This window comes from Oryza glaberrima, chromosome 6 (assembly GCF_000147395.1).
Source record: "Oryza glaberrima chromosome 6, OglaRS2, whole genome shotgun sequence".
NCBI classification, from domain to species: Eukaryota; Viridiplantae; Streptophyta; class Magnoliopsida; order Poales; family Poaceae; genus Oryza; species Oryza glaberrima.
The window spans coordinates 2,518,988-2,543,966 of NC_068331.1; the positions used below are offsets into that span (position 1 = coordinate 2,518,988).

The window sequence follows — 24,979 nt, forward strand, 5'->3', positions numbered from 1 at the left end:
TAGGGATGAAAATGGTCGGAAATGGTTGAAAACGGTATCATTATTTTATTATTTTTTCGAAAATGAACGGAAATGGTCGGAAAATTTCCATATTTATGAATTCATCTATTTAGTGTCAACTTCAACGCCACGTTGACAGAAATTAAAAAAACTAAATTTTGAAAACGGTAAGCATCCGTAAAAATATTATTATTATTAGTTTTGTGGAAGCGGTATCGGTATGGTCGGAAAATTTCCATTCCGTTTTAACCCCTATTTTCATTAAAAAAAAGATAGAGTACATGGCTTTGCCTTTATGTAAGTGCTTGCCTTCGTTGCTTTTTGTGTTAATATAATTCAGCCGCCGTTCCTTTATTGACCGGGGAAAAAGAGACAAGAGTCTAGTAAGGCCTTTCACAGTGCTCCACCCTCGACCGGTGCTATGGGGCGCCACGGAGGATTTTGTCTGACGTGTCGTGTGGAACCGGGACCAAACTTGGTCGCTCGTCCCCAAGCAGAGCAACGCGCAACCTTGCTCGGTTAAATCCACGCGCCGCCAAAAAAACGCGAGCGAGCGCTGTGGGCGTCGGTGCTTGGCCGCCCGTGACCTCGCGCACGCAGCGCTCGTAGAAATTCCAGATTCGCCCACGGAAAAATCCCTTCCCACGCCTGCAATTCATCCTCCCACCATCGAGTCCTTTCTCCCGCGCCGGCATCAGCCTCGCCGCCATGAGGACCAAATCCATGGCGGCCTCGGCATCGATTGGAACGGCGCCGGAGCAGCTACCAACAAAATCACAAAAGAAAATCAAGTCACACAAAATCACACAAGAAAAATCAACACAGAACGCCGAGGCGAGGCGGCGGCGTCAACCACGCCGCCTGTTCTTGAGCCGCCGCCAAGAACGCTGAGGAGGAGCGCGCCCTCGTCCCGGCCGCCACCTTGGTCAGGTCGACGCCGAGCTCTGCCGCCACGCACGCGGGGATCCGCCGCCGCCGTGTGCAAGAGGTGCAGTTGTCGGGAGATCCGCCGCCGCCGCCACGCCCCTGGCCTCGCCGACCCCTCCCTGCCTCCGCATGGCGGCGGACTGAAGCTGCTGCCGCCCTCGAGCAGAAACTGAACCCCACCGGCGGCCAGCGCCGCCTCCTCCCTCCGTCGCCGACGCGAGTACGCCGGCCCCCGCTGCCGCCGCCGCCGTGAGGCCGCCGCAGCCACCGAAGCCGGTGATCTTGAGCACCACCTCGTGGGCGATGGGGTTCAGAACTTGCGCGAGCCGGCAACCGCGGCTGTCGGAGAAGCAGAGCCGGCACCGGCGGCGGAGGGAGGAGAGCCGGCGCCGGCCGCCAGTGGCTGAGGCGGAGTGCTTCTCGGCGAGCTCGTGACCGGGATGAGGAGAACGGGAGCAATGTGGAGAGTTCGAGAGAAGGGTAGTTGCGAGAATTAATTTCTTGGGCTGGGCACTCTTGGTCCGCTGCATTGTGGGCCCTGCATTGTGGTCCCACGTAAAAGAAGGAAGGTCACGAGAGAGGTCACTAGCATTGTGGGGGGTGTGTGACCTAGAGATGAATTTAGGGCTAAAATTCTTATTGGATTCGGCTGAAGGCACGGTAGCGTGCCTTGCACTGCTACTGGCCTAAGGCCCACTCATATTCTTGTGAGAAATGGACAAATGCAGTCGGACACGACATGTTATAGTGGAGGGGACACTAGTAGTAAACCTGTCATGTGAAAGCTATCAAATACAGTACGAATGAATATATTCCCCCAAGTGTAAAGTGACACCAACTCTATTATAAGATCACTCCCCACCAGGCCACTCGGCTTCTTCGTGTTGCTCACTGCAAGCCCTAGAAGCATTTCTTACCATAGAAAGCGCTGGCAGATTGAACTAGCTAGTCCTCTCTCCGATCCACTCGTCAGGATCGTCAGGCTAATTCTTTTGAGCGCAGTGAGCGAGTGGCGCCAGACGAATCCAGCGATGGGGGATACGGTGGTGAGCATGGCGAGGTCACTGGTCGGCGGTGCCATCGCGGCGGCTTCTTCCGCCGCTCGCCAGGAGATGAGCATGCTGATCGGTGTACAAAACGACATCTGGTACACACACTCATCTCTACTACTACCTCCGTCCATCAATGTGGATCTGAATTGTTTGCTATAGACTGCTTGTAACACACAGCTAATAAAGTAGAGTCAGTTAACTAGTTGCTACATACATATCAAAAAGAGCAAATTAATTATATTAGAGCTAAAATATATAATAAGTTAGCTATAACGTTATCTATGTTTTTTTTCTATTATCCCTTTTTTTTCTCACCTATGTGTTATAATGTATCTCTCTTGGTCCAATCTACCATTATATTTGCTCGATCTAAGGTTGCAAGGCAATATGAAGTGCGTGCAGCAGTGCCTCCATGCATCTATTGTGCTAAATCAGTCTAAAGTAGATTCCCCTGCTTCATACGATAGGAACTTAGGAAGCAGGCAGTCCAACGGATCGATAATAATGAAACTATACCTAATTAAGGATGTAACTACACAGCTAGTGATAGCTGGTTAGCACTCTATCTATAAGAGGCACCATCCACCTATACTAATACAATTTTCTCTTAAACTACTCATCCGATATACGATCCGATTACACCATTGTGTTCGTAACAATTAAATCTTTACAACAAGATCTCACATGATTATATTTTGATGAAAAATCACAAATTACATTTATGATATGTCTAAATTACTTTTAGATTTCACTAAGTTACTTCTTAGATATATAAAAGTAAATTCAGTAAAGCCTAAAAGTAATTTACATATATTATAGAAGTAACTTAGAACAAAACGAAGGTAACTTTGGCATGCCATTTGAAGTAAATCCGTTGTAGAGATAAAAAAAATGACTCTATCTAGAAATTAAATTAATCAACACAAATTATGGAATTAACTTAAAAAATAATAAAAGTAATCACCTTAGAGCATTATGAATGTATAGGAAGTATTTTAATCCAATCTAAAAGTAACTTTCAAATATATATATATATATAATATGATAATTTATTCAATGAAAAAAGGCATTAATTAAAGTTACTTTCTTTTTGTTATAAGTTACTTCTATAATATATGTAAATTACTTTTAGGCTTTACTGAATTTACTTTTATATGTCTAAGAAGTAACCTAGTGAAATCTAAAAGTAATTTAGACATATCATAAAAGTAATTTGTGATTTTTCATCAAAATATAATCATGTGAGATCTTGTTGTAAAGATTTAATTATTACGAACGCAACGGTGTAATTTGTAAATCGGATGAGTAATTTAAGAGAAAACTTTATTTGAAGCATAGATGATATGAATATTTCCCCTACTTGCTCAATGGATTAATAGCAACCAAAACTCCTAAAGTACTAGCACGTAGGTGTCTCTGGTTAAGACTAATTGGAGAGGCCTCTCCAGTTAGATTTACCGCCTAATTAAATGATACTATATACAATGAAGGGTATTGCTAGATTTTAGGCTTTTAGCTTCCTGAAGATTTATAAATTTCAGTTACCTAAATTGAACATTCCTAAGTCTAAGCGTAAGCAATGTGCAATTTTACTTCTTTTTTTACTACAATTTTGTTGTTATATATGGATTTACTTTATTTTTATCTAAGTTTGAAAAAAATTCATGTAATTTAGTTTATTTCTTGTAAAGTTGTAATTTTGTATGTTCAAATATATGGTTCAACCTTTTATAAGGAAAAAAAATGGAGGGGCAATAAGAATCACTAGATCACCTGACATCTAGACACTCCCTATAATTAAATGCTACTCTCTCCATTTCAGGTTATAAGATATTTTAACTTTGGTCAAAGTAAAACTCACTAGTACAAAAAAAAAAAAGCTCATAGAGATCGGCACTATAGGTGCCGGAACAACTAAAATTGGCATCTATAATGCTTTTCCCTCTTCTGTGGGCTGAAAACACATAAAACCATAAGCAACTATAGGTGCCGGTTCTAAAGAAGAACCGGCACCTATAGTATAGGTATCGGTTTTTCTTTAGAAAACCCGACACCTTTTAATATAATATAGGTGCCGGTTTTCTAAAGAAAAACTAACACTAGTATAGGTGCCGGTCTTCTTTAGAACCGACACCAATAATAAATTATAGGTGTCGGTTTTTTTTTTAAAAAAGGCACCTATTCAAGCTTTTTTTTTTGCGGGGGGCACCTATCCAAGCTGCCGAGTCGAGCCGAGCCAAGCCGACCAAGGCCAACCATTGGCCTTATCCTATATGAGAACCTTATCGCATCGTCTTCTCTTGCCCCTCTCTTGCTTCTCGCCTCTCTGTGTCACGCACGGCGGCGGCGGCACACCTCGACAACGAGCGGCGCGCGACGGCGGAGGCGGCGCCCTCCCCTCCGCCGGATCTGGCGGGAGGGGAGGCGGCGGGCGGCGGCAGAAGAGGGGCTCGCCGGCGACGAAGCCGATGGTGGAGCATGAAGTGGGCTCTCCTCCCTCGTTTCTTGTAGATTTATTTTAGATGTTTTGGTAGATATGTGGATGATTTTTTTAGATGTTTTGGTAGATTTGTGGATTGGAGTATGTTTATTCTGTGATGTCAATTGATTTTGATGGCAATTTGTGGATGATTTGGGGATTTGGGAATTTTGGTGCTGATTTGTGGATGATTTGGAGATTTGGGGATTTTAATTTGATTTGGGAGCAACTCGGGCGATGACACAGTGACAGTGCTCAATGAGCTCGGCTTGATTTTAGCCGAGCCGGTCCTTTTTTTTTTTTTGGCTCAAGCAAAGCTAAAGGTGCCGGTTTTATTTTCTTTATAGGTGCCGGTTGCTAGTATTGGTGCCGACCAATAGGTGTCGGTTAGGAAACCGCCACCTATAACCGGTTGGGAACCGGCACCTATGGTCATTTCTGTAGTAGTGACTGCTCAAGTTTGATTAAATTTATAGATAAATATAATAATATTTATGTTACCAAATTAGTTTTTATCAAATTAATAATTAAATATATTTTTATAATAAATTTATCTTGGTTCAAAAATATTACTATTTTTTTATATAAACTTGGTCAAACTTGAAGCAGTTTGTCTTTGACCAAAGTCAAAACATCTTATAACCTGAAGCAGAGGGAGTAGATGTTTGTTTTCCTAGAAGTTATGGCCATTTATCTGATTTTTTAGCGTATCTAAAAATCTTTCACCTATCTTTAATACTGATAATAGATAGATTTTCACGAGCGTCAAGCTTTTGTAGTATCAGTTTCACTTGGCATAAGATTTTTCGTACTGCACTCCATGTGTGGTTACAATAATTAGCAGCTGATTTGGAATAAGATATTCTTTGAACTCATGGCTGCCAGGTACATAAAAGACGAGCTCAAGACTATGCACGCATTCCTAAGGGCCGCCGAGGTTACAAAAGAGAAAGATGAACTGGTTAAAGTATGGGCAGAGCAAGTGAGGGATCTAGCATATGACATTGAAGATTGCCTTGAAGAGTTTACAATCCATGTGAAGCACCAAAGCCTCTCACGGCAGCTGATGAAGCTCCGGCATCGCCACCGAATTGCTGTCCAGATTCGGAGCCTCAAGCTAAGGGTCCAAGAAGTGAGAAATCGAAACATGCGGTATAATTTTATTAAGTCTGCTCCTTCTAGAGAGATGGATGACTTTTCAACCAACATGGAAATGACTCGCTACCAAGCTGCTCACTATGTTGATGAAGCTAAGCTTGTTGGATTTGATGGGCCCAAAAAGGAGATCCTGAAGATGATATCAGGCAGTGAAGATGTAGAAGTCCAGACAATTTGGATAGTTGGAGCTGGAGGTCTTGGCAAGACTACTCTTGCAAAGAAGGTTTATGAAAGCTCAAATATCACAAGCATGTTCCCAAGACGTGCTTGGATCACTGTATCACAGTCTTTCGATGTCATGGATTTATTGAAGGACATGATCAAGCAACTCCTAGGAAAAGAGTCACTGGATAATCTCTTTACAAAATATAAAGAGGTGAAGATAAAGGAGAACAACCTTACGGATCACCTAAAGGAATGGCTCAGAAATAAAAGGTATTTTCTTGTTCTTGATGTCTTATGGAGCACAAAAGCATGGGATTGCCTCAAACCTACTTTATGGGGAAATAATAGGGAAGGTAGCCGACTTGTAGTAACAACAAGAAATAGAGACCTAGCCGAAGGCAGTTCTAGCCCACTAGTCTACCCCCTTCAAACATTACATAGAGAAGATGCTACCAAATTGTTGTTGGCAAAAACCAACAAAAGTTTATGTGACATAAACAAAGATGGAATGAATGAAACATTTGAAAAGATACTAAAGAAATGTGGAGGTCTACCACTAGCTATCATCACAATTGGTGGACTTCTAACTGCCAAAGATGTCAAAGAGTGGGATGGATTATATGCACAAATTCCATCGGAACTTGAGAACAACCCAAGCTTTGAAGTAATGAGGCAGGTGTTAGCCTTGAGTTACAAGTACTTGCCATCTCATCTTAAGCCATGCTTTCTATATCTAAGCATCTTTCCCGAGGATTTTGAGATCCAAAGGAAACGTCTAGTGTATAGATGGATTGCAGAAGGTTTTATTAGAGCTAGAGATGGGGTAAGCATTGTGGATGTTGCGATGAAATATTTTAATGATTTAATCAACCGAAGTTTGATGCAACCATCAAGAGTGAATATGGAAGGAACTATCAAGAGCTGTCGAGTCCACGATATCATACGCGATATCATGATATCAATTTCTAGAGAAGAAAAATTTGTGTGCAGGATAGATGATAAAGAAACTTGTCTGATGGAGGAAAACATCCGCCATGTGGCCTTCTACAATAGCAATAGCTCAGAGATAGCCATGGACTTGAACCAAGTCCGGTCATTAACAGTGTTTGGTGAGAGACCTAAAGAACTAACACCTTTGCTATGTTCACCCCAAGTAAGGATGTTAAGAGTCTTGGATTTTCAAGGAGTTAGATTTGGAATGACACAAAAAGAGATGGACCATATAGGGTCGGTGCTCCACTTGAAATATATGAATTTTCGGTGTGACTACAATCTTCCTAACTCCAGTGGATATTCAAAAATTTACAGAATTCCAAGGTCTATAGGGAAATTACAAGGCTTACGAGTTTTGGACATATCAAATACTTGCATAACATCACTGCCAACTGAGATATGTGAACTCCGGAGTCTCAATATCCTCCGTTGTACAAGAAAAGAATACTACGAGTTCTTTGATCCATCTAAACCTATACAATGTTTATTTGCTTTATCGTGCATTCCTGTAACGATGGCTTTGGCTGATTCAGACCAGCGTCATGAAATAACTGCTGAGCTACACATGGCTTGTTCTACTCGCTGGTTTAGTACATACGGTGTGAGGGTACCTATGAGAATTGGAAACTTAAAACAGCTTCAAGAACTAGGGTATGTGGATATCAGGCTAACTAGTAGCAAAGCAGTGAAAGAGCTGGGGGAGCTTAGCCAGCTAAAAAAATTAAGGTTGCTAACAAATGGTGCCACACAACGAAAATGCAAGGTGCTTCGTGAAGCCATTGAGAAGCTCTCGTCCCTTCAATCTCTCCGCATAGATGCTTTCGACGTATCTTCATTGAGAAATCTCGAGTGGCTACATTATATTTCCTCTCCTCCTCCCTTTCTGAAGAACCTCACTTTGGAAGGATGTATTAAGGAGATTGACTGGCTTAGGGAGCTCACACACCTGGTGAAGATCCACTTATCCGGAAGCAAACTGAAGGAAGGTAAAACAGTACAGATACTCGGGGAACTGCCCAACCTCATGGTCCTGCAGCTTCGGTGGGGCGCTTATGTTGGGGTGAAGCTATTGTTCCGAGCAGAAGCATTCCCAAAACTCAGGAAGCTTGAGATTCGGTTTCTAGAGGACCTAAGAGAGATGAGATTTGAGGAGCGCACCTCGCCCCAAATGGAAACAATAGAAATCTCTCACTGCAGGTTGGAATCAGGGATTATTGGGATTAAGCATCTTCCGAAGCTCAAGGAGATTTCACTCAGTTGGAACTGTAAAGTGGCAAGGCTTGGCCAGCTGCAAGAAGAGGTGAAAGCAAACCCCAATCGTCCTGTTCTGTTATTGTATGACGACCCATCCAAGCACGACTTAGGGGACACCCAAGAAGGGTCAGGTACACCAGTGGAAGCAAATGAACCCCCGAAGAATGTGGGCGAGAGCTCGCAATCCAACCAAGGTGAAGATGATGATGACGACCAGCAACAGGTTAGTACTGCATGGGATGTGCTACTTGTTTTTCTCCTCTGTTGTGTGAGCTTTTTTTTTTTTTCCTATACTCACAATTCCTCTATCTTGTTTGTAGCCTATCACATCAACAGAGATCATGCCTGCAGATGCAGACCCCGCTGTCTCTAGCTGATTAACCTCTCCTTCGTGATGATTAACACTACAATCACAGCAATGGTGATCAAATCTAGCGAGTGGCCAGCTCGAGTTCTGTATTGCTTGTTGTCTCCCCCTGCCTGGTGTACCCAAGGCTTAGGTCACTGTCTCTTCTCTCACCATGCCGGTATGCCTGTTTCAACCTGATTCCTGATAATAGCTGCACTTTTGTGTGTTATCGATTTGCTAAAACACATACCTTATTGTTGTTTGTTGTGCCTGAAAACCATGCCTTTTTGTACTCTCCAACTTGTGTGGAGTTTGAGTACAACGGCGCACAGCCTGATTGGTTTCTGAACCTCACCCTGTTGCTGATGATTTGCTTTCTGAGAGCCAGCAGCAATACAAAGGTAAAACTATTCAAGTGCTTGTTGGCTCTGCCCACTCATGGCCCTTCATTATTTCAGGCTTGTTCACTTTGTTGCCACTTTCAACCCTATTAAATTTTGGCATTACTAATTTTAGTATGGTAACAAACGAAATATATCCTTACCATTTGTACTCTACCAAATTTTTGTAATTTCGGAAGTTTTCGCTCTCAAACACTTTACTAATATTTGGTAGACTTTAAACTAAAGACGTTACACATCCAACACTACCAAGCTTTGATAACGCTAAAAATGTGCTAAAAGTTACCATTGCAGAGGGTTGAAAATGCAACAAAGTGAATAAGCCTCTTCAATGTATATATATTCGCGGGGGAAACTAGCATTCAAAACAGGACTTTTTTTTTTTGAAAGGAGGGCAAAAGCATTCAAAACAAGAGTATTTTCAATTACCAGGATCTCGATATCGATGCGCTGGAGAAGTGCACTTTCAGTAGGGCACCTCCAGGTGAATGAACATCCCATACATTGTGTGCTGTCAGCAGAAAGACCGAAGCAAGCACAATTGCATGGGCTGCAAGTGATCTGGACACTGAATTAACACTGGAAGCAGCACGCAGTCCCTTGCTGAGCTAGTAGAGAGCTAATGACACACTTGAAGACCAATGCTTGTCTCTGAATTATGAAGAATGAAGTGATCTTATTGATAACAGGTCAGTTCTTCTCAGTAATAGCTCTCATCTGCAGTTATCATTCAGATGCTTTGTTCTTACGATTCCCAATATCATTTTCAGCTTGTGATCGCAAATATTTGGGCCCGTATTCATCTCAAGGGCTAGTCGCACAGCCCCAAGTGCAGCATTGCAAGTACTTTTCTTGTTGCAAGCGAGGACTACCTCACCCGAGTTTGCGTCCTCTGTGACCAACAAGAAGAAACAATCGATCACATCCTAATTATAATTTGCTGTCCAGAAGCACTTCAACTTTGGTGGATCATCCTCATTGCAGTTGGCCAACTTCGTTGTTTTCACAATCCTTCTTCATCCTATGGTGGTGTGACAACGGGAATGATCGTCATCCTAATAGCCTAGTCTATTTTGAAGGAAAGAAACAACAGTGTTTTCAACAATATAAGAGCAAATCCTGGGCAGAAGTGGCTGCCGCTGCTGCAGCAGAACTGAAGAAGCAGCAGTAAGAGGGTCATGTCCTACTCGCATATTCATCCCGCGAGAATTAGCCTATCCTTTTGCCTAGCCTTTTTTGTTCCTTTTATTTCTTTATATTTACATATTTCTTGTTGTTTGTGCGCTGATGTACATCACTTCCAAATTTGGTGTCATTCTTGTTTACATAGTCGCAAATTCGTACTACTGTTTTCAATGAACTCATCTCAAAACAGTGCTGAAGTTTGGGTGTTGGGCTCTCATTCTTATCTCGTTATCAATTCGGCCCAGCCCACGGAAAGCAAAGCGAACCGCCATTAAATGGGACGCAGGAATCTCCCGGCCGTAAATGGTGGACCACCTCGCCGTCGCCGGCCGTCTCCCTCCTCCTCCGCCGCGTCCCATCTCTCCCTCCGCCACCGCCATCGCCATCGCCGCAGTCTCGCAGGTCAGTCTCCTCGCCCACGCCGGAATCGGGAGTTTGTTTGTTTCTGCTCGACCGATTCAGAACGAGGTAAAATTTCTCGATCGATTTCCCCTCGGAGCGACGCCCATGGCCGAGCACCTTCCTCTTGAGGAAACCCAGGGGAGGCGAGGCCACGGCGCCGGCGCCGCGGTGGGCGGACAGCGAGAGCTAGCCGCTTTGGCCGCCTTGCCGTGCTGAGTAGCGGCGGCTAGGGCGAAGGGTAAGGCTTACACTTGTATCCGGTGATGATACCCGGGAGCTTCTAAACATTGGTCATTGGCAGTAAATAGTGCAGAATTGAACATTTCCCCTGCTGAATCGTTTTGTTTGTTTGTTTTTTTATTGGCATTAGGGCCGCAATCCAGGTAGCTTCCCTTGCTAATTGGGGATTTTCACATTCATGCTGTGTTAGCAGGGTAAAGTTGCAGTCTTGTTCTTGGCTGGCATATAGATGTGTCCAGAGTGGTTAGGATCAAAACCTGATGAAATTGTGGAGTTATCGAATCGGGGGAGGGTTAATTCTGTGGTGCTGTGTATGTGATGGACAAAGACGAGAGGAGTTGACCAACATGGCTGCCTTTTAGCTGAATTCTTTTTTATTTTTCACTTGTGCAGTTGGGTTGGCTAAGAGAAAAGGTTTGGTTTCGTATAAGATGATGACTGACCTTACGTTGACCAAACGTGTAGGAATAGTAACCTGCTATTTTGAGAAAGTTTCTGTGGTCGGGACAAACAGCTGCTTTTGTTTCGTGGTTTTCATTTCGTTCTTAGAAGTTTGCATGAGGCTTGTTTCATCATTTTTCATAAAAAAATGTGTCATTTACAGTTTAACAAATGATGGTGGACATCAGATAGTCCCTTATCCTGGTGAACATAGGATCTTTGACTTACCAAGACAAGTTGTCTTATCTTGTGGCTGCACTTTGCTTATTGCTTATTGTATGAGAGGCAGAAGTTGGGGCAGGCTTTAACCCTGCGGCACCCACAAGGGGAAAACAGAAATGGCAATACATCATTTGCATTTTCTGTTATTTCTATACTCTTGTCAGTCACAACTAAATATGCTAAATATGGTTTCAGTTGACCAACCACTGTAAGAAGTTTCTGCAGGAGGATGTGTAAGGTACCCAATTAGGCAAATCTGTTGTTTGGAACTTCAGCTGGGTAATTTTCTCTCCTCTGCATCTCCTTGGGCCTTCAAGTTTTCATATTTCTTAAAAATCGAGTGATAGTAATCAGCAGGCACAGGGTTTAATTCCAAAATGTAGCAATCACATATGTTATGGCTTATGTTCATCTTTTTATTTTTAATCTTTGTTGAGATTTTAATGATTCAATTGGTTGTTATATCACTTAATTGTCGATTAGTAAAACAGCAGTGACAATTTTTCATCAAAGAGAAGATGACAAGAATGAAATGTAGTATGAACAAGTTTATTGGAAGCAACTGGTCAACTTCCCTTCCCTAAAGTTATTAAAGTGGAAACAATGAGACCACAACTTTGTCATATTCTTTTAAGAACTCCAGGAGCATAAGAATGGATCAGGAATTATTTTGATATTTTATTTGCTTCTCTTTTTCACATATCTTCTGCCATTTGATGGTTTAAAGTACAGTTACCAGTATGGTAAATATTATTTCTTTTCAGAAATAACTGAGCGGTGATTATGTATTGCTTTAATTTCATCTGTCTTGTGCCTTCTGACTGGTTCTATTTGTGCTTTACGTCATTCACCTGAATGAGACTAGACCATTTTTTAGTTTATCTTTTGTATGAAGGATTTACCCATTTAGGTTATAGACTACTACATTGAAATGATTTGACTTCTCAGCATTATTGTCATGACCAGAGTTTTCATAATAAACTGATGAACACTAGAGATGTTTCCAAGAAGTGGGTTTAATGAGATCTTAGCTGTTTCATGCCTGATGCTGTAGTTTTAAGCTAATATAATTAAAATCTAGTATCCTGTTGTAATTGCCCCCTATATATAATAGCCCACGTCAATACCAAGGAGCCAATGAGTTTTCTGATTTTATAATTTAACTGCAAGGAATCAAACTGTACTTAGGTCTTACGCGATGTAACGAAAAGGGGAATAAATAAGTGCCTGTTTTTGGCATGCATAATTCAAAGCTTGATGAAAGCATTGACCTGCATAGCTATAATAATTGTTACGTGGTTGTCCAAACTACTGCTACAGGCTGCTGTTTCAAGTTATTCTCAATTCAATTTTCATATGGGCTGCTATTTCATTTGGTCTTTCCTGACTGTGGAAAAAATGAAATAATGTAGAGATGACATTGGGCCAGCGCCTTGTAGAGATGACATAATCTGAGCAATGTAATGTTCAGAAGTTAAATGTTTCTAGTAGGTCTAGTTTGATGGATCACACCGAGTCTAGCTTGATGGGTCACACTGAGTCTAGTTTGACATATTTAAGATACAATTGTTGTGGCTACAGTTGCCTTTTGCATTCCTCCTCAATTTACTGGATACATCCTAAACCAGATTTGGATGCTATTCCATTACATCTCTAAGTTAAACCCAAGTTCGATATCTCTTATGCTACTCCATTTGCAGAAAGTATATTATTGAATTTTCTGTGCATCTACAACTTGTAAGTCTCGAGCAATTTGCTTTGTTATTGCTGAATGCATTATGTCGTTGCATACTTGAAAAACTGAGAATTGCACATTGCACATTCAAATATCTAGATATAACTTGCATTTATCAATAGTTGTTTGATATGCTAAAATCCTGGCAGGTGCCTGCCAGTTGCTGCCATTGGAAAATTTTCCCTGGTAGGCCGAAGTAGCTATGGTGCTGATGATGAGGGCATGGTACTTCTCTTGCAATTATGTGTTGTTTGAATTTGAAACTTCTTGAACCTTAAGAGAAACTTTTTTGATGAAAACATCAGACTTCAGAGGAAACTGGTCGAAAAGAAAATCTGATTGCACGTGCATATTCAGTCGACTATCTCATGTTCAGCATGATGGAGGCAGTTACGAGTTTCAGAACTCATGACCTATCTGTTGTACATTTGTTGACATTTGCATTAAACAATACCGTATGAAGTTAGTACCATTTAAATCAAGCAGAGACAGAAACCCAAATTGGATCTGAAAAGGAGTCCATGTTGGGTGGTAGGGGGTGACCCACGCCTTTCAACCCAAATGATATGAGCCTACTTCAAATTAAGTAAAAGGTACTTTACCGGAGTCCTGTTTATCCAATTGTTACGTTTACGCAAAAGCGTTGAATTTATATGTTTCTAAACTGTGTCTATGTCCTAGTCAGCCAGAAACCAGCAGTTAGATATTCCCCTTTATTTTACCAGCTACAGGATAGGTGTTCTTTGGTCATATTTGCTCGTCTACTTTACTCATGTCCATGATCAACTGTTTGTATGAGATAATCCTATTTAAAGGGCAACTTGATTAACTTGGACAAGATCCATAGCTACGTTTTGTTTCTAAATAATGAACTGACTTATTGCTCTCCATTTTTTTTTTCTGTCAACATGTTGTGCTCTATTGGTTTGCAGTTGCAGCCAAACTAAGGTACAGTTTGTTTATTCATCTATTCTCCTATCCTATATTACGTCCTGTAACTTCTTGAAGGTTTGGAAATTAGATACATGTATACAGCTAGGTGATTGGAATCGATTCCCAGCTTGTTTGATCCTATCTTACATTGTCCTAATTTAACCTAGGCAGCATGACCATTCATTCCTCTGTTTGATGTAAGCCTCAGGTATTAAAAAATGCTTGAATCACACACTAAATTTTGTTAAGGTCAACATGTTGATTGATGATTGATAGTGAGACTTTCTATATTCCAGAATAAAAAAGAACTGAAATATTAGACACTAGATAGCTAGCACATTTGGTCAATGTTGTAAGAGGTCATGGACGCCAGATCTAACCTATTTAAGACACATGGTTTCGATATACTTATGTACTAATACATATAGTCAAATACAACGTTTGGATAGTCTCCAATTGGTACCAGAGCATCAGGCTCTAACATTAAATTCAAGGACTTCCAAGTCGTACCAAACTCACATGGCTTTGCAAAGAAAATAGCCAAAATCAAATGAACCATCTCCATCACGCGCAACTAATTTGGAAGAAATTGTAACAGGAAAAGAACATATTTGAAATGGAGAAAGTACAGCATGGAAAATCATCAAACGTACAGGACGCTATAATTATTGAAAATAATGGCAGAAAGAGATGCGACAGTGACGAAACTGTATAAAAGTCCCCTGTCCAATCAGAACTCAAATTTTTTGGGCGAGATGCTTCTCTCCATTTTTCTCAATGTTTTTCACACCCAATCAGAAAACCCCATTCATGTTTAGGATTAATTACTCATATAGTTCAAAGATAGAATGCCCCATGAAATTGTCGTAGACTTCTTTGATGCTTTTTGACGGGGAATTTTTCTACTATTATAAAAAACACCGATGTCCTTCCAATTTCACTACCATCCCACGTAGAGAAAAACCACTCCAAAAATCCAATGTACCAAAAATACTGACCAACCGCGAGAAACATACGAGAGAAGTGAAAATTGAACCACGTCCCTAATTGACCAACGAGAGAATTACGCGAGAAAAAAAATATCAAACCACGTTCCCAATATTTTATCCTATTACAACAAACGGGTATAGAGAAAAAAAAATCAAATCATGTTCTCTATATTTCATCCCGTTACACCGCACGGGTATATAAGCTAAAAATGTCCCTATAAAATTGTAGAAAAAAAATTTCAAACCAAGTTCCCTATATTTCATCCTGTTACACCGCACGGGTATATATAACGTATAGCTAAAAATGTCCCTATTATAGGTATCCTTTTGTCAATCATGCTTAAAATTGTGAGGTAAACAATTAGGATGAGCACTTTTCAACATCACACTAGCAAATTATGTCATGGCAGTGACTATGACCATGCATGCGACGCAACTTGCAAATAGTTCAGTAGAAGTTTCTCTTTTTAATTGATGCGACCATGCAGCACCAGACTTTCATAAATAGTTCCATAATTGAGAATCTGAGCTGGACAAACAGGGCTGCTTCTTTTGTTTTTTCTTTTCTGAAAGGAGGACAAAATATAACTAATTGATCCTTGAGTTCTTGACCATTGGAAACCACTTGTGCACAGTTCAACGGAAAAGCTCAATCAATAGGGGAACAGTTGTCACATGCTAGGTGAAGACTCCCAATACTGTATAGGCCATGAAAGTTGACACAAGAATACAAAATCAAAGGACTCTGCCATGAGGGAAGTCACTTGCTTTGAAGCAACCGGTTTGAAAATGGATTAGAAACCAAATCAATCTCCAATTGGTTGCCTAGTTCTTTGCCCCGATGACAATGAGTCCATGTGGATTGCCCTGTGATTAGGCACCACTTTGACGGTATCGTTGAAAAGCTCGGCCCCATATGCCGCCCCCATGATGATATCAATATTAAAGTTTATCATCTGATCAAACATATATTGGATCCCTTACTCACAATTTTGTAGTTCACAAGGGGGCAATTGGAAAGGCAATATATGCAAAGTAGTCCATAGATGCAACCCCTTAAGTCTGCCCTATCCTCTGAAGAAGCATTGCTTTCTAGTTTCTACTCTGAATAATATCCTACTATAAATGTACCATGGGATTGCATGTTGTGCAGCCAACAAGAGCACAGCTAATCTCCTTAATTAGCATAAAATGGATGGATGGATGCATGAATGGCACATAAGCATGACATAAGCTGGGCGTCAAGTTGAAGGTTCCTTCTGATCATTGCAACTATAAATTAATTAACAGGACACACGTACTTTCAGTCTTCTCATTGTACTCGTGTGTCTTCGATCTAACTACCCTTTGTGTGCCCTACTTGTCAATCCTCTTGGCTACCTAAGCCAAACATTTTTTTTTCTTGGGATCATGAAAACTATGTTAGCTACTACGTGATCCTGGTGCATATTTTCTGATATAATGGCCACCAATGTCACTACATATGTCAAGATTAGCCGACTGTTTCTCTAATGGCTATCACCGAAGCCATCTGACTTCGTATCTGTCTACACAATGTTGCTTCCATTTCAGACCATGTGAATTCCGAGAAAGAGAGGAAGCTTGCAAGCTGAAGTTGCAATTGCTGCATCTGAAGTTATGAACAAAAGAATTAATTCTTTAGCTAGTACTAATTCTTCCTGCATGCATGAGTCTCATGCTTAGCTTGTGTCAATTATTTAGAACAGCTAAATTTTCAGAACTACATATATCTTTTGCATCATGTGGTATAATTAACAAAAATATACAGCCTTAAAGTGTGAAAATACTGATAGGTACTCGATGAAGTCAACTAATACATACATAACGTAAATTATAAATAAACAACTAGCAATAGTCAACTTGAAGGATGAACCTGCAATGGGTTGAATATGGTAACTGCACTGTACCAATATGATCAGTACTCGAAATCTACAGGTCGTATGTTGCAAATTGTAAAAGCTAACCAGCTTGTTTACTTCTCAACTTAGATAAATTAATTTGAGTTGACTTCTGATTCATGCATGATCATATGAATACAGATCAGAATCAGAAATAGGCGAACAACGCATGCATAAATGCAGCTTACGACACTTTAAGTTTTGTAATTTCAACAGGGCCTAAATTCTGACAGTTAGCAAATTATTTTCTCTTCAAAGTCAAATGATCATGAGTTTACATATGTGACGACGAGATAGATCATGGGCTAGAAAAATAAGCAACTGAAAATGACACACAGGCTGTAACAAAAGATTCATTCAATGGATGAACTACATCAGTGAATAATTCCACGTGTTAATTAAAAGGCTGAAGACAAATCAAACTTGATGAGGCAAATTAACACTAGCACTGTTCAGTTGGAAACCGGACTGGTTTTTAAAAATCCTGGTTCTAGGCTTCTAGCAATTCTTGAACTGCTTCAGATTTCAAACTCAGCCAAAACTGTACCATGTTACCTAACACAAGTGTGCAAAGTCAGGCAGGCCGGCCTGCACACCAATTCAAAAGAAAAACTTGAACGGCACCTGATGCAGTACCTAATTACCTAAACTTGATGCTGGGAAGAACAAGCTACCTAGGTGGCAATGCCCGTTATATAGACAATGTGGCACAAATCTACTCTTATCTGCGATATATGAGCTAACTATGAAGTTCCAAAATGGAGCAGGCACAGAGAAAATGAATTTACTCTTTATCTTGCCATAGTTATTTTTTTTAAAAAAGAAAAAAACATAGAGAGGGGGGAAAGGAAAGAGAAGGCCAGCGCCAACTAATACTGAACACATTTATACAATATAAAACTCTGTTACAGATGCAAGTAGAGAACCATGCATGCAGCACTAATTAGGCAATGGCTAATGGAGATTTCAACGCATTGGGATCTAAAAACAACAGAGAGAACAACTCCATGAACTATACATACCTTTAAAAGGGTACCAATGAGATCATCATAAGAGGCAGTCTGAATCTCGAAGACCACCCCCACCAGCAGAACCCACTCGGTAATCTAGATAAATGGTACAGCTAACTTTGGATCACAGTACCTATAAACTGCTCTAAATTTCCATGAAATAGTTATGATTAAGGTCAATGGTCATGCATTTTATTAGTGTGCTGATTTGTTGATTTCCATAGAATACCATACAAGTGGTCCACTGATAAACCTTGGATCTAGGAGATATAATCTAGTCATAGTCCAAGCTTTGCAGGCAGAGCCCAGTTCTTAATGATAGATCTAGCTAACAAGAGAATATTAGTTTTCTTGAGCAAAAGAAACGTTTCTGTAAGATGCCTGTGTCCTAGATTTTTGTATTTCTGGTTAGTGGTGTTTCTGAATATTATCCATTTTCACGGACATGAGTTGCTATATACAACCCCAGACGAATCTTGAATCGACATCGAAAGTATGCTGGATTTGCCAGTCTGCTTCTCTGCCAAGCAATCTCACTTGCCAAATTTGTGCTGAAATTCGATGTTGACATATTTGGTTCGTCTGAGAACACCAGACTGTTTGGTTACAACTCGAAACGGCACCTACTGTCTATACTCAATTCACATTTCCAGACCAATTAGTTGCCTGGTCCAAAAACACCATACGTATTCTTTGTTTCCAAAGAATCAATCAAACTATATATACAGATTGAATAAGGAGTGATCATGATGTGGCATTCAATTTCAAAGTCTTGGAATATTGCTAGTCGACATATATGATCAAGTCTAGATACTACTCTAGAAACTTATAGTATCATGCATGCATGTTACTATAGCCCGTTGAATGAAGTGGAGTTTGCACTCAAGATAAATTCTTACTTATGAGAGAGACGCATGTGGTCCTCTACTCTCACCAATCAATTCGGATAAAATTAAGATGTGTGTGGTCCTCTAATTTACCAATACGGACAAGCTGTCATTGATCTAACTCAGACATGAGAACCAGAATTTGTTAGCAAATTTCCCCAATTTTTCTGAAAACTAGCTAGCTAGCATGTCATCAGAATGTGAATGTTCATTAAATTGGCCAGTCATGGTGTGCAAGCATTTTTCCTAAAATATTATACTAGTACTCGAGCTGCCCCTCCATCTTTATCAGGGGACTATGATCATCATACAAGGACCTAGCTATCGTCCTAAAGTCCAGCTGAAATTTCAAAATCAATCAATTACTTGAACACACGGTCCTATAATAGTCGGCCATGGCAAAGACTTGCAGGAAGCTTCGTACGGACATTAACGGTGGACGTGCTATTAGATCATATTCCGGCCAGACGTACGCAGTCTGGACACACATCTTAGAATCAGCCCTTCAATAAAACAACAACATGTTACACACGTTGAAATCCACATAAATCTCAGTCGCCTGTGCTCTTTTTTTTTTCCTCTCCACACAAGTCACCCAAGAGTGCGGCCGTGTTTGACATTTAGGATGCTGACCGCCTAACATAGGTAAGCACAAGGTTACAACTTAATTTATGCAAAAGTCCAAAGAGGAGACGGAAGAGGACATGGCTCGCCTTTATAATTAAGCCATAATACTGGTGCAGGAACAAAAGGAAGAAGAGAAGGAGCTGAAGGCAGACAAGAACTTGAGAAGAAGAGGAGAGGTAGCTGTGCTGCTCAAAGCAGCTAGCTTCTCTGTACATGAAAGAGGAGATGATCAAGGGAGACTCAAAGCAGCTAGCTTCTATGTACATGAAAGAGGAGATGATCAAGGGAGAGAGGCAGCTTGGAACCCATGAAGATCGGTTAAAAGACGAGGTATGGATCTCTTTTCTATCTGAACTATATATGTATTTCTTATCTTTCTAGAAAAGGTTACGCTTCCTTTATCTAAATATAAACTTCTAACCTTTCTTCCAAAAGTTGGATCATTTATTTGGGTAAGTACAACTAGGACTAGTAGAGTTTTCTCTTCAGGGTTCTTGTTCTTAGTTCGTGGAATAGGGATTTTTTTTTTTCAGAGATGCAGTTCTTTGGTCCAAATTAATCAGGTTTCATCGATTTTTCCTTTTTTGAAATGCGGTGTTCATCGATTTCTTAAAAAAATTGAGAACCACTGGTTCTTATGCGTACATAGATAGCACTGATAAATCATGGATAATATATATATGAACTGGAAGGAAAGTTAATTTATAGATTCTCTGTAGCTAGCCTGAATATATTTGTGTATTGTCTTGATCTCTACTGATATATAGTATCTTCAATTCTATGATATATTGCAGGTTATAAAAGATGGCGATAAAATTTCAGATGGCAATTTTTTCAAGTCCTTGCAAAACATATCAAGCACAAAGGAGGAGGTACCTCTACTCTGACCCAGCCATCAATTCATTAATCAATTTCTACCATTTTCTCTGCCTCTTTTTACTTCATAATTAAGAAGCAGCAGTGTAAACTTTAACGTCTAATTTTCTTGTCCTAAAATTACTCATTGGAATTGTCATAAAACCAACTAGTTTCTTTAAGTTCATACACACACTTTACCTTTTCTTCTAGACTATTCTTACCATCAGTTTATTTTTCTAGGTGTGTTCACCAGGCCCAATAGAAAGATCATGTATGGACTCATCATTGCTAAACATGAAAGCTCAAAATAAGGTCAGGATGCATAGCATGCATCATAGTTATACCAATGTCTTTTTCTATCAACCTAGCTATGTCGTTCACAAGACAAGTGACCATTATCATATGTAATTGTTTCAAATATGGCTAATACATTTTGTTGCACTATTATGGCTTCAGGGTCAGGATGATAAGCTTGAATCAACAAGGGCAGAAATGGGTGAAGTACGAGAAGAGAACGAGAGGCTCAAGACGTTGCTGTCGCGCATCTCACACGACTATAGATCTCTTCAGACGCACTTCTATGACGTTCTTCAGCAAGGCCGAGCTAAGAAGCTCCCAGACTCTCCGGCCACCGACATCGAGGAGCCTGAATTCGTCTCTCTGAGACTTGGAACGAGCAGGAGCAAATGCAAGAAGGAAGACAAGAGTACCACCAGTAGCGAAGTCAAAGGGAGTACTGAAGATTTTCTGAAGATCAAAGGAGGTCTCTCTCTTGGATTATCAGACTGCAGAGTTGATGCTAATAACAGTGAGAAGGTACAGCCGGATGTGATGACGTTGAGCCCTGAAGGCAGCTTTGAGGATGCTAGGGATGACACCGCAGAGACCACAGAGCAATGGCCACCAAGCAAAATGCTGAAGAATTTGAGGAGCGTCGGCGCGGAAGCCGAGGATGACATAGCTCCTCAGCCACAGGTCAAGAAGGCTAGGGTTTCAGTGAGAGCGAGATGTGATGCGCCAACGGTACGAGAATAATTGTATATACAGCTAGTATAAGTATTTATGTTGGAAAATGTTCTCTCTTGCTAAATTCTAATAGAATATGCTAAGGTAATGGTAAAATAAACGAGATATGATGGAAAAATTTGTGATTAAATTTGTATGGTTGTGCAGATGAATGATGGATGCCAGTGGAGGAAGTATGGGCAGAAGATTGCGAAGGGGAACCCTTGCCCGCGCGCCTACTACCGGTGCACCGTGGCAGCAGGATGCCCAGTCAGGAAGCAGGTATATATAATGCATTATGTACCATCTATAATAAATCAAACCATAATGATCAAATCAACTTGGCATATGTCTTTAAAGCTACAGTGGTACACATATTTCTGTTCAACATTGCAACTCCTTTTAAATTCACTCACCGAAAAAATTGACTTGGGGAAAGGAATGGGTTGAATCCAAGTTCCCAAACTAACAAAGAGACTACACCCAATGGGATAGATCAGCACATATGTAGGTCTGGGCACAGTAGTTGAACCAAATTACATTCAGTTTGAACCATATTTGATTGGTAGAAATGGACCAACTAACAATTAACAAGTCATGAGTCCTGATGGTCTCAATTTCCGAATCAAATCCAACTATTGGTTTCAGAGTACTCTGTTTATCCACCACCGAATTTTGCCAATTGGTAGTACACGAGCTAATTAAGTTATTAATCGCTTGAGTATTACGAATTTACCCCATAAATATGATCCAAGCCACCAAATTGGTCCAAAAAATCCGCTAGATCAAGTAATCGAGCACTAGGCTAATAGCAACCAGACATTAGATACCAGGAGAGCACGAGCGAATGGGGGATCGGAGCCTGACCTGATTGGTGGAGGGAGAGACGCCCGCATGGGGGATTTGGGATCCAGAGTTAGGGCGAAGCCTGAACTGCTACGCCTACGCGCCGCCGCGCACTCCGGCGAGGCTGACGCAGCGAGGCGCCACCACTCCATGCCGTGGAGGAGGAGAGGTGTTGATCGCCGGCCACCGGTGGCGCCTCGAGGTAGGGTTCGCTCCCTCCGCCGCCCCGCCATTTCCGCCTTTCCCGGCGGCGGCGCGCGCAAGCGGCCGGGTTTTTCATTGGTCGAATCAAACTGGTTTGACCCAACCGTACAGATTAGGTTACTGGGCTTTCTTTGATAACTTGGTGGGCCCTTATATAGGTGCCTTTCAAATTTCTCTCTTGCAAATAGTCCCAATTTTTTTAGTGGGGTGAGTAGCTAATTTAGTCCCTCAAGTTTCAGCGAAGACTCAATTTGGTCCTTCACGTTTCATTTTGTCCATATAGGTCCTTCAAATATTTGTTTTGGCTTGAAATCATCCTTGGGTCCACTTAATATGCCATATGGCTATTTCTAGTCAATATTTCTATTCGAAAATATTCTTTTTTTTCCCTTAATTTGTATACATCTATATACTAGAAAAGAGAAAGTCAACATGAATAAACAACATTACAGATGTACTTCCCATTATTTCAACATGTGCACATGAAACTTAAGCAATTGCTATCGTATACACTTGTTAGTACATATTTTTTTTTGTTTTACATAATATACTATGTATTATCTATAAAAAATTCAAGCATGCAATTTTTCTCTTATATATGTGAATGATGAGGGGTATAAGTATCATTTATGAAGAGAGTTGTTGGTTCAAGGATAAGTTTGAATTAAAATGAAAACTTGAAGGACTAATATGGATAGATTGAAACATCAAGCACTAAACTGAGCCTTAGATGGAACTTGGAGGACCACTTTGGCTATTCACCCTTTTTAGTGATAAGTTTTTTTAAAAGGAAGTTAGTGACAAGCTTCAGTAAGATACCCCGAAAGTCTGAAACCGTTTAAATTTGAACATGTAAACAAATCTCAAGCCAATCTGTCCACCAATTACTTAAATGGGTAAATTTCACTTTGGTTACCATTTAACCAATATTTTCATTTTAAATCAGGTACTTTTACCTTTGTGACACTTTGGACCACCCTCAATTTTGTTTTATTCATTTACATTCAACTTGACATATCCCAAAGAAATGGTCTCACATATAGCTATGGGAGTTCATTGACAAGTAGTGCCGATGTATTTGAGATTGTTCATATGCTTGAGGAGATAGTCGGGTGGTCCAAATTGAAACGAATGCAAGTTTACCCGGTCTAAAATAAAAAGATTGATCAAAAGCTAATAAAAAAAACATCGGTGCCAACGATGCATGCTGCAGCAAAAGTCGACAACTTTTACTATGGTCTATACTATAGCTTCAAAAAATATATAGTTTGGACTAGCCAAAAAAGAACATTACATACACGTTTTCAATAAGCAATTGAGTGGGGGTAAGGATTTACTGTTGGTCTTTATGTGTTTGAGTATATGTTAATGGAGCACATTCGTGAGAGTGTGAGTATGGTGCACACGTATGGTGGTGTGTGAGTGCACTTGAGTCTTCCATGTAATCGCTAAAAGAAAAATAGTAAAGTGGAACAATTATCAAAGCTGCCTTTAGATTTTGAGTTGTTGCACATTTACTTGTAAAAGTTCAATACAAATACTCGTGAAACTTTCTTGAAAAATTTTGAGAAATTGTTTGGTGCTCACCATGCACGTTTTTTGCAGGTGCAGCGATGCGCGGATGACATGTCCATCCTCATCACCACCTACGAGGGCACGCACAACCACCCGCTCTCCGTCTCCGCCACCGCCATGGCCTCCACCACCTCCGCCGCCGCCTCCATGCTCATCTCCGGCTCCTCCTCCACCTCTCTCGCCGCCTACCCCGCCGCCGCCGCGTCGCCGGCCCTCGCATTCGACGCCTCCTCCAAGCCGCCCCTCATCGGCGGCCGCCCGTTCTTCCTCCCGACCGCCGCCGCCGCCGCCATCACCTCCACCCCTTCCTACCCCACCATCACCCTCGACCTCACCTCGCCGGCCGCCGCCGCCACCTCCTCCCACGCCGCCTTCTCCCTCAGTAACAGGTTCTCGCACACCAGGTACCCTTCCACCGGCTTCACCTTCTCCGGCTCCGGCCCGAGTAGCGCGCCATGGCCGGGGTACTTGAGCTACGGGGCGTCGCTATCCGCTCACCCGTACAACGCCGGCGGCGGCAAGAGCTCGTCGTCGTTCGAGGCTGCGCTGAGCAGCATCAACGGAAGCAGGCAGCAGGGCGGCGGCGGCGGCGGCGGCTCGGCGCCGCCGCTCTACCAGATGCAGCAGAAGGCGGCGGCGGCGGCGCCGCCGCCGCCGAGCGTGATCACCGACACGATCGCGAAGGCGATCACGGCGGACCCGAGCTTCCACACGGCGCTGGCGGCCGCCATCACGTCGTACGTCGGCAAGAAGGGCTCGCCGCCGGCGTCGGGAGGAGAGGACAGCAAGGTCGGGCTCAAGTGGGGGGAGCACCTCGGGCTCGGGCTGACCCACTCGTCGCCGTCGACGGCGGCGGCGGCGGCGGCGAGCTCGAGCAGCCAGATGTTCTTGCAGCCATCGCTGGGGTTATCAGGATCGACGACGAGTGCGTCGACGTCTCCTGTGGCGAACAGAGAGCAAGCACATTAATTAATTAGCTGAAGATATACATATACTTATGCTCATCATTTGAATCCATTGGAACATTTTTGGGATTTGATCACAATTTGGTGTAGATATGCAGGGGCAATATATACTTGTGTCACAATGTTGATTAGTGTGTGTCATAAGAGGGAATCATCTT

General features: G+C 41.6%; 2 protein-coding genes and 1 pseudogene across 7 annotated transcripts; 2 read left to right on the top strand and 1 right to left on the bottom strand.

Annotated features, from left to right (window-relative positions):
- Positions 1-142: 142 nt before the first annotated feature.
- Positions 143-1,465, bottom strand: LOC127776437 (uncharacterized; annotated as a pseudogene).
- LOC127776436 (putative disease resistance RPP13-like protein 3) lies at positions 1,449-14,361 on the top strand. 4 transcript variants are annotated; one of them, XM_052302798.1, is made up of 8 exons: positions 1,449-2,074; positions 5,344-8,251; positions 8,349-8,778; positions 9,169-9,467; positions 9,549-10,365; positions 11,464-11,547; positions 13,153-13,228; positions 13,309-14,361. In XM_052302798.1, the coding sequence occupies exons 1-3, from the start codon at positions 1,959-1,961 to the stop codon at positions 8,403-8,405; spliced, it is 3,081 nt and encodes a 1,026-aa protein (XP_052158758.1). In that variant the 5' UTR covers positions 1,449-1,958; the 3' UTR covers positions 8,406-8,778; positions 9,169-9,467; positions 9,549-10,365; positions 11,464-11,547; positions 13,153-13,228; positions 13,309-14,361. The 4 variants fall into 4 exon arrangements, with proteins under 4 accessions (XP_052158758.1, XP_052158756.1, XP_052158757.1 ...); XM_052302796.1 differs by having other exon boundaries at positions 11,464-13,228; positions 13,309-14,356; XM_052302797.1 differs by having other exon boundaries at positions 9,211-9,467; positions 11,464-13,228; positions 13,309-14,356.
- Positions 14,362-19,335: 4,974 nt separating this feature from the next.
- On the top strand, positions 19,336-24,942 carry LOC127776603 (probable WRKY transcription factor 72). 3 transcript variants are annotated; one of them, XM_052303065.1, is made up of 7 exons: positions 19,336-19,386; positions 19,485-19,698; positions 20,163-20,240; positions 20,467-20,538; positions 20,683-21,249; positions 21,400-21,513; positions 23,887-24,942. In XM_052303065.1, exons 2-7 carry the CDS (start codon positions 19,582-19,584, stop codon positions 24,823-24,825), a joined length of 1,887 nt encoding a protein of 628 aa, XP_052159025.1. In that variant the 5' UTR covers positions 19,336-19,386; positions 19,485-19,581; the 3' UTR covers positions 24,826-24,942. The 3 variants fall into 3 exon arrangements, with proteins under 3 accessions (XP_052159025.1, XP_052159026.1, XP_052159023.1); XM_052303063.1 differs by lacking the exon at positions 19,336-19,386 and having other exon boundaries at positions 19,472-19,698; XM_052303066.1 differs by lacking the exons at positions 19,336-19,386; positions 20,467-20,538 and having other exon boundaries at positions 19,471-19,698.
- The last annotated feature ends 37 nt before the right edge of the window (positions 24,943-24,979 follow it).

Excerpts from the sequence above, each read along its gene's own strand:
- LOC127776436 (XM_052302798.1), top strand. The coding sequence starts at position 1,959 with ATGGGGGATACGGTGGTGAGCATGGCGAGGTCACTGGTCGGCGGTGCC. Across the intron at positions 2,075-5,343 it reads GGTGTACAAAACGACATCTG|GTACATAAAAGACGAGCTCA; the intron begins GTACACACACTC and ends CATGGCTGCCAG. Across the intron at positions 8,252-8,348 it reads ATGATGACGACCAGCAACAG|CCTATCACATCAACAGAGAT; the intron begins GTTAGTACTGCA and ends TCTTGTTTGTAG.
- LOC127776603 (XM_052303065.1), top strand. The coding sequence starts at position 19,582 with ATGAAAGAGGAGATGATCAAGGGAGACTCAAAGCAGCTAGCTTCTATG. Across the intron at positions 19,699-20,162 it reads AAGATCGGTTAAAAGACGAG|GTTATAAAAGATGGCGATAA; the intron begins GTATGGATCTCT and ends GATATATTGCAG. Across the intron at positions 21,250-21,399 it reads CGAGATGTGATGCGCCAACG|ATGAATGATGGATGCCAGTG; the intron begins GTACGAGAATAA and ends ATGGTTGTGCAG.